Source organism: Zerene cesonia, chromosome 12, assembly GCF_012273895.1.
Source record: "Zerene cesonia ecotype Mississippi chromosome 12, Zerene_cesonia_1.1, whole genome shotgun sequence".
NCBI lineage: Eukaryota > Metazoa > Arthropoda > Insecta > Lepidoptera > Pieridae > Zerene > Zerene cesonia.
Genome location: NC_052113.1, coordinates 6,561,836 through 6,570,523, shown reverse-complemented (window position 1 = coordinate 6,570,523; position 8,688 = coordinate 6,561,836). Strand labels below are relative to the sequence as shown.

At 32.8% G+C, this 8,688-nt stretch overlaps 2 protein-coding genes across 4 annotated transcripts in view; both read left to right on the top strand.

The window, feature by feature from the left end:
• Positions 1–8,688, top strand: part of LOC119830978 (glutathione hydrolase 1 proenzyme-like) — a 35,218-nt gene that overhangs the window by 17,584 nt on the left and 8,946 nt on the right. For all 3 annotated transcript variants that reach the window (XM_038354172.1, XM_038354171.1, XM_038354170.1), the window contains 2 exons: positions 5,016–5,236; positions 7,766–7,955. In XM_038354172.1, the coding sequence (XP_038210100.1) occupies positions 5,016–5,236; positions 7,766–7,955 (411 nt within the window). The remainder of the gene's footprint in view (positions 1–5,015; positions 5,237–7,765; positions 7,956–8,688) is intronic.
• On the top strand, positions 759–1,469 carry LOC119830980 (nuclear protein 1). The gene has a single exon (XM_038354173.1). The coding sequence runs from the start codon at positions 871–873 to the stop codon at positions 1,072–1,074; it is 204 nt and encodes a 67-aa protein (XP_038210101.1). The 5' UTR covers positions 759–870; the 3' UTR covers positions 1,075–1,469.

Genomic DNA, 8,688 nt, shown 5'->3' with positions numbered 1-8,688 from the left:
TTAACAAATTGCTAAGTCAAAACAAACAGACAATACCTATAAATTTTTGATTGAAACAATTATAATTAATCAGTAAAAAAGTCACGTTGTAACGCAAACGTCATGTAAATGCCATATTATGATGTTTGTTGTTATGCATCTTTGTTTGTTTTTACACAGGTACAGATAATGTGTCATTTACAATGAATTTGTATGTGTGCACGAAAATGTTACCATCTTCGAGATCTTTCCACAATCTTGAAGAGAAAAATGTAAATATAATTATGGAATTTTTGAGTGAAATACTCATTTATATTGTAAAAATGTACCCACGTAATAAAATACATTACGAATAATTTTTTATTGTATTAACTATAACATTATTTATGTCAGTCGAATTTTTAGGGCATTAGTAGATGCATCGTTTTAGTACAAAGATACAAGATATTTTTATTATTGAAAAATACATAATTATATCTATCTAACTGAAGGAAATTACATGCTAATGATAATTCTAATGAATTTACGCCTTGTATTTTATTTGTGGTCTTACAGTATGTACTAATTTTACATAGGACAGTTTTCTATCATACGGTTTGTTTTTAATCATTGCATAATTTCGAGTAAAAAGTCAATAACGGTATGGTATTATTAACCGGCTTACAAACACATGTACAATTTCACTTGTGTTGAACCGGCGCGGCTCTAGTCCAACCAATCACATTTCGAGACTTATCGACGCGCATGCGGTCAGTGACGTGTCTCGAGCATTCTATAAAAGCGACGCGCCGGTACTGCAGGCAGACATTTTGTAGAAGCGAAATCTACGGTGACGTTGTCAGCGCTATAAATTACGTGTGAGTTTTATTGTGAAGAAAATAAATTTTAAATATGTCTGAGGCTTTCTTTGATGAGTACGACTACTATAACTTCGACCACGACAAGCATATTTTCTCCGGTCACAGTGGCAAGCAGCGTACAAAGAAAGAGGTGAGCGAACATACCAACCACTTCGATCCATCAGGACATTCGAGAAAGATCGTTACAAAACTGATTAACACTGAGAACAATAAGAAGGCTGCTAATAAGCATTAGATGGGTTAGATTAAGAAAAGACAATGGCGTGGATAAGGATTGCTGATTTGCCAAGCGGAAGGAGAACGTTATGGCGAAAACCCGAAAAGATTTCGAGGAACTCGTCACTGAGATCAGTGGGACACTCCGAGCGGATAATGCTTTCTCAGGACCTTTATTTTGCACATTATAATGCAAGTGTAAGATGGCGGAGCCGCGACACTTAGCTACGTGCACCGGGATTTCATCCTACAATGAACACAACACCGTTCCAACGACTGATCTCAACCCAATGGGCTTGTTATAAAGCTCTAAATTGCTGTGTTATTATTTCTAGTTAGATATATTACGTTATTTTATGGTTTCAATGATCTAAAACTACTGTAATGTAAGTCTAATAAAATTATATAAAAATATTTTGTAGTATTATTGCCGATCCGATGTTTTTGTTTTGTACGTGACTTAAATCGCGAGGTCATTAGCAATGAGTCGATCTGCCTACGCAGGCGCTGTTTACATACAAAAACAACCTTGAAATACAGACGACGTGACCTCGCTTACCAATATCAAACATTTATGCGATTTAAAACTACGAGGGGTTTTGTTTTTTTAAAGATTACTGAGAAAACCCTTCAGAATGTAATAAGTATTAATTAATTTCTTTTTTATATTTTCAACGATATATGTATTTAGGACTTCCTTTAACTTTTTTATTATAGAAAACGATACACTTTGAACATTTGTGATCGCCATTTTGCTATATTATATGTACCTAACACCAATGAAATACACACACACTCCTTATTAAATATTAACCAGGTACTTTTCTATTGACGTAGTGGGTAAACGTAATTATTAAGAAAATACTTTTATCTTGGGTCGTAAAGTCACTTGCCCAAGTCCCAACAATTGTGGAACTTTTAGGTTTGCTGTATTATTTAGTTATCGATGATCCATCTATGTACTTTGCTACTTTTTATTATTCCCAACGTTCATTGCAACTCCATTATTACAAAGACGTATTTTGATAATTTAGCATAAACTATAATAATAAATTAGCCTTATTCTTTACGTCTATTTATAGTTATGAAGTTTTACTCATTTCTGATTTTAAAATTTTACAAAATACTGTCGTATTAGGTTATAAACCATAATTTTGTGCATATAATATTAGGTCAACTGGCTGAAATTTGAGTCCTGTCTCACCCTGATGTACAGGACATTGGCGGAGACCCTTTTTATTGGGTGAAGTCACTAATAAAGAGAAAATGAACAAGAATATTACGTTATTTGAAAGAAAGTATTCATTATTAAAATGTAGGACACAAGATCTTTTATGATTAACCGTTGACAATAAAATTTACTCAGTCTCGTGAACGAGCATGTTGCAACCTACTTAATACTTATATGTTGTATCGGCATCACGTGTGACTGAAACCTTACTACATGCGGGATTACTTCTTAAGTGGATCATTTAACAAGATTAATTTTAAAAACATAAATAGTTAAATTACGAAAGGGTTGTGAATTCGGTTAGAATGTACCTACATTACATGGTGACCTGTACCTCAGACTTGTATGTAGTCTACTTCAGGCACCAGTATCTCACAACGTTACCCTTTCTCTTATCTGTATTTTTAAGTTTTTGTTATGTACTAATGTTGTGAGGACTAAATAAAGATGATTTTTATTTATTTTATTACATTCTAGTAGTATTTAAGGTACCTATCTTAAATACTACTTCTAATTTCTACAAAATACGTTCAAATTTAGAGATCATTTCCCGTATTGCTACATTATAGTATACCCTGACCAAATGACCTTGAGTATTTTTGTTCCCTCTTCGCTTTTCAATATGACGCTGTTCCGAATACGATCAAAATAATATCCTTATATTATCGGTACTAATATTATAAAGCTGAAGAGTCTCTTTGTTTGTTTGTTTAAACGAACTGATCTCAGGAACTATTGGTCCGATTTGAAAAATTCTTTCAGTGTTAGATAGCCCATTTATCCAGAAAGGCTATAGGTTATATATGTACCACGGGCGTAGCTGGGGCGGACCGCTAGTGTAGTATAAAATTTGGTCGTTAGATCAATATTCGTGACGTATTACTTCGCTTAACTGTGGTTTCGTTGTAAGGGAATAATTGAAATTAAAATTTATAAATTAATTAAACTTGGAAAAAAGAAAACTATTATAGCGGAGCCAAAATTCTTTTAATTTTTAATTAGTTGATATTTCTTATTTAAGCGTAGCATTTAGTGTGCGGACGCTCTTATTATATATACGGTTTATAATTTCATTATTAAATTTTAGTGATTGGCGAGATCTAGTAAGTTTATAAAATAAAGTGAACGCAACGTAATGATTAGTGACCTAGACTTATTTTTAGATTTTATTTGGCAAACAATAGAAAATTGGTTACCATTGTAACAATCACCAGATTAACTATAAGATGAGAGTAAAAAAAGTAAATAATACATGTAATGCGTTATTTCTTTTGTTTTAGATGTTTACTAGATATCTTAAAGATATTTTGGAATGCCTATAATTGCCTATAATTATATGCGTAGTTGTAACTGTATTGTTATTATATTTTAAGCTACTTATCTTATCAAATACAAAACAAATAACAATAACAAACTTATCTCTTCGATATTGCTCGTGTTTCAAAGATTAGCTCTACATGTATTAATTAGGCTTGAATATTTAAGGTGCAAATTAATGGATTGAACTTTATGAGTTATTAGATATTATGAAGTTTCGCCATACATAATAATGCGCTAGTCTGTGTGAGTTTATAAAAACACATACGTCAAAATCAAATATCGAATAGGCCAATAGATTCATTATCAGCATGAAGTGTATCTGGACCTAAAGAGTTTATTTTGAGTTGAAATGATTACGCCAAATTTTACGCGAAAACATTAAAACTCTGTTATTATCTTTTTTCCTATGACACATCACACAAACTCATACAAACTAACACATGACCTATTCATTAAAATGACGAAATATTTTATCCGTCTGTTGAGGGTGACGTACTTGTTGACGCTGCGGCTCTTACATCATAATTAGTATCAATATTTTAATTGTCAAATTCAAAATCAAATTAAATTTATTTGCAGAATGTAGTTACAACTTATTTTCATACATACATATACTTTTAAAATTTAAAATTTATAGAAATTGCAATTTAGTTGATATAAACATAGTATTTTCTTGTGTTTGATATAAACAGTTTGTCTTACATATATTTTTAAAAGTTTACAATATATAAAGCCGATGTTTCCCTAGCTAGATTGCAGGGCGACCTATATTTAGGAGAAACAGCTTGCTTCTAAAGTCAATTTACAATTTAAGCCATTTGACAGCATTATTATTAAAAATTATAATTGAGTATAATAGAGAAGAAAAATAAATAAATATCTAACTATTGTAATATCTATTTATATCTACACACAACTTTATTAGTTTTTCGCCCGTTTAGTCAGAGGAAATTCCCTTGAGAATGAGATGTTTCATCACGGCAAAAAGTAGTCTTTATCAATCTTTAGCCTCCTATCTCCAGGCATATAAAAAATCACATAAGTAACATATTATTTCTACATTTAGTCGGATTTTATTGTGTGCAATTTTATACTTAAACTAGCAAACCCGGCGAACTCCGTTTCGCCACCAGATGGCTTAATTTTTCCCGCTTTTCTGTTGAAATTTCTTTGCTATAAACCTCACGGAGCCCGAGACCTTTCTAACGAATGCAAAACTGTGGAAATCGGTTCATCCGTTCTTGAGTTATAGCGTCAGGAAGGAAAACCCGACTTATTTTTATATAGTAGAAGATTTTGATTCTTAATAATTTCTTTTGTTTTTCATTTGTTTGTCTCATGGACGGTATAATCGAGCATCTTTAACTCAAAATTTGACATTTTTTGATTTTAAAATATTTTTTTAACAGGCACATACTTTCAATAAATGGATCAGCGGTAGATGCGACGATAGCGGCCATGTTCTGCAACGGTCTTCTGAACCAGCAGAGCATGGGATTGGGAGGAGGCTTCTTCATGACTGTGTATATTAAAGAAGAGGAGAAAGCGTATACTGTGATAGCGAGGGAGACTGCACCAGCCGCTGCCACGCAGGATATGTTCCATGGAAACCATGAGAAGGCTAGTAAAGGTAAGGAAGCCATGTAGATCTACTAGTAGGTATATTATCATACTAGCTGCGCCCCGCAGTTTCACCCGCGTAAGTCCGTATCGCGTAGGAATATCGGGATAAAAATGCCTATATGTTATTCCAGTTGTCTTCGTACCAAATTTCATTGCAATCGGTTCAGTAGTTTTTGCGTGAAAGAGCAACAAACGCACACACGGATGTGTGACACAAACTTTCGCATTTATAATATTAGTAGGAATATCTGTGGCAGGAGGATCTGTTTTAGAAATACCGATAATAGTTTTGTTCGAAAGCGGTATGAGGTATCATAATCATGATCAAATTGCAAACATTGTTACATAATGTAAAAATATTGCAATAATTTTTTTTGCGTAGCAGTTGCTAGTATTTGGTATTTATATATTATATTTTTTCCTCCTTTTATTTGACATTGTGAAACGGTTTACTTATTAAATTCAAATTAATTAAAAGTAAGAAAAGAAGGGGGAAACGGAATAATCCATGGTATGGAAAGATTGTTTCACAAAACATCTGTATTTGAATAAATTTCTATTTCGGTTGCTACGCGGGATCGGGGTCATAACGTTTCAAAATAGAAATGTTTCGAACTTTGAAACGAAACAGTCGACTATTTCTATAATCTATATTATAGGAATAGCCGAATGATATACATATATGAATAAATTAGTAATGTAGCTATTTTACTAATTCTAGACTAACAAAAGCTAGCCTTCGAATTGTCAGAACAAGAAAAGATTGAAATGGAAGCACACGAGAAATACTAGCTTGCAAATAAAAAATGAATCATCAAAATTGATTCACCCAGTCGAAAGATCTGTGGTAACAAAGCAAAAAAACAGTCGAATTGATAACTTCCTACTTTTTTTTGAAGTGGGTTGATAAAAATAAATGCTCAATATATAATACACATGTTGGTTATTGAATATTTCAGGTCATTGATTTTTATTATTGATTGTGGTTGGTAAATAATTGTGTTTTTATTTAGTTTTCATTTACTCATAACTGATAATATATGACGCAATATATGCGTATATAAAAAAGAAATGTTGTGATACAAATAAATAAATATATTTTAAATACTAAGTATTCTCAGAATAACAAAATGAATAGGCGTCAGCTTTAATTATTAAAACCGCGGTGATCAATTAGATTATTATTCATTAATCTCTGAATATCCATGCATTCAAAACAGTAAGCGAGTGAATAATCATCAGTGTATATTGTGTAGGTAATCTAATCAGGTTATCATATTCATTTACTGCTTATTGTTATAAATATCATATGAGTAAACAAGTATCGCTTGCTGGGTTGAATACAATAGGAAAATATACAACATTCATTTTCTGTTAAAGTACAGGGCGATGACCGTGATTCAGGGTACTCGTGTTTTAAAGAATCATTCATAATTAAAATTGCCTTCCTTTTAGCATGCGATATAGCTTTGTTAACAATGGTTTGAAATGCAGGATTAGTAAATAACAACAAAAGTAGGTCATAAGTATTTTATTTGTAACTTCTTTTAAGCAAAATTATGTGGAACATGGATATTGAAGGCGCGGTAATGTGCTGATTTTCATCAAGATATTGTATTATATACAGTTGTATAGTTTTATACCCCGAAAATGAGTTATGACTAAAGTTGAAAATTGTTGTTATAACAAAAACATATTGTATGTTTTTTTATCATTTTAATTGTAATTTAATAGATTTCGTGCGTTCAATAGAAATCCATTAACCTTGATTAAAGAGTAGGTACGAAGAGTTTCAATAGATTTTCCAATAATAAAGCAGTGTTTCTAAAAAGAGACATTGGAATAAACAATTATATAATAAATGTCGCATGTTTCAAATGCTGCAAACATTTTACATAAAATTTCTCGAATGCTTTCTCTTCGATCTGATTTGGCAATCGACAGTACTTTAGACCGACTTCATATGAGCACAAATTTCTCTTCTTTGTCGTACATGATGTGATTACATGGGTGTTTAGGATATATCACCCCTAAATAAGCGGTAGTCTCCTGTAGTAGGAAATCCCGCATAAGGTCGACTTTCACACAGGTAAAAAAAATTTTATACTTGGTGGTTCGCCTGATGATAAGCGATCATCACTGTCCACGAACATTCACAGAGATAGAACCACTAGGACACATAGGATAAGGAAAGGACTGACGAATGAACAGAAATAATGGACGGTAAAGGATGAAAAGAGAGAAAAACAAAACGGGTCCGACTCCCCCACCGACCATACGAAACACAGTAGCATCCTACTATTTCGCTCCGGTTGTCTGTGGGGGTGGTGTAGGTACTCCCCCGGTGCGAGCTGGCTCAATTCGTGCCGCAGCATGCTCGACTCCCACATATGACTCATACATATAAATGTGTATAGGATAAACATTAAGTAAAATGTGTTTCTAAATATATATATACCTAAATAGGGTTGTCTTAATAAAGTTATTATTTTGATTACTATTGTATGTCTTGTATTATATCTTAGAAATCTTTCAGGTCCTTTGTCACTTGGTGTACCAGGGGAACTCCGAGGCATGTGGGCAGCTCACAAACGATGGGGCAAACTGCCCTGGGCGACCCTCGTAAAGCCTACTTTAGAATTTTGTAAATACGGATACACTATATCCAAGCCCCTGTATGATGGATTGGAAATCGCGCCCTATATTAAACATGATAAGCATTTAAGGTAAGATCTTTTCCATTTCGGCGTAATGACAACAGTATGCTTGAAATAACCCGCATAGAAAATATCTGGCAACTATGGCAAAGCACAGATATAATAAGGCCTAGTCAATATCTAGTGCTATAAAGAATCGTAAATTTTGTTTGGAAAAAGTACGTATTAAGCCAATTTTCTCTTATATATAAACATGTAAACAAAAAATACACTGTTCCTTTGACTGTCAAAGAGGTCCCACTGAAAACCGTTGCTGCGATGTCTCTGCGTCACAGAATATCATCGAATGTTGTCCTTTTTGAACGGTTTATGTTAAAATTATCATGAAATATGTTCATTCTTATACATTAAAATAAACATCTTTTCTTGCTTGCTTTCTTTCGTCTAATATTTACTAGGTCAAAGTGAAAACCATACTAATTGATATCGAGATAATATTTCCATGTTCTAGTTCTTACACCTGGCATTGCGCTAATGCCATACCATCGTTGTGGCTCAATGGCTGACAGGCAAAGGAAACTATAGAGTGTAGACTTTAATAGAAATTCATTACAAGTACTGCAATAAATTCTTCATACCTATAAACTCCAAACCTACACGATTTACAACCTTTTCACAGCCACAATATACAAATTACATTAAACATCATTCATCGTAGTTAGAACATATGAATCAAAAGCAGGAAGCTTCGCAATATTAAACGGAGGTTATAGACAAAAGCATAATATATTGGAGTTCGATG

Excerpts from the sequence above, each read along its gene's own strand:
- LOC119830980 (XM_038354173.1), top strand. The coding sequence starts at position 871 with ATGTCTGAGGCTTTCTTTGATGAGTACGACTACTATAACTTCGACCAC.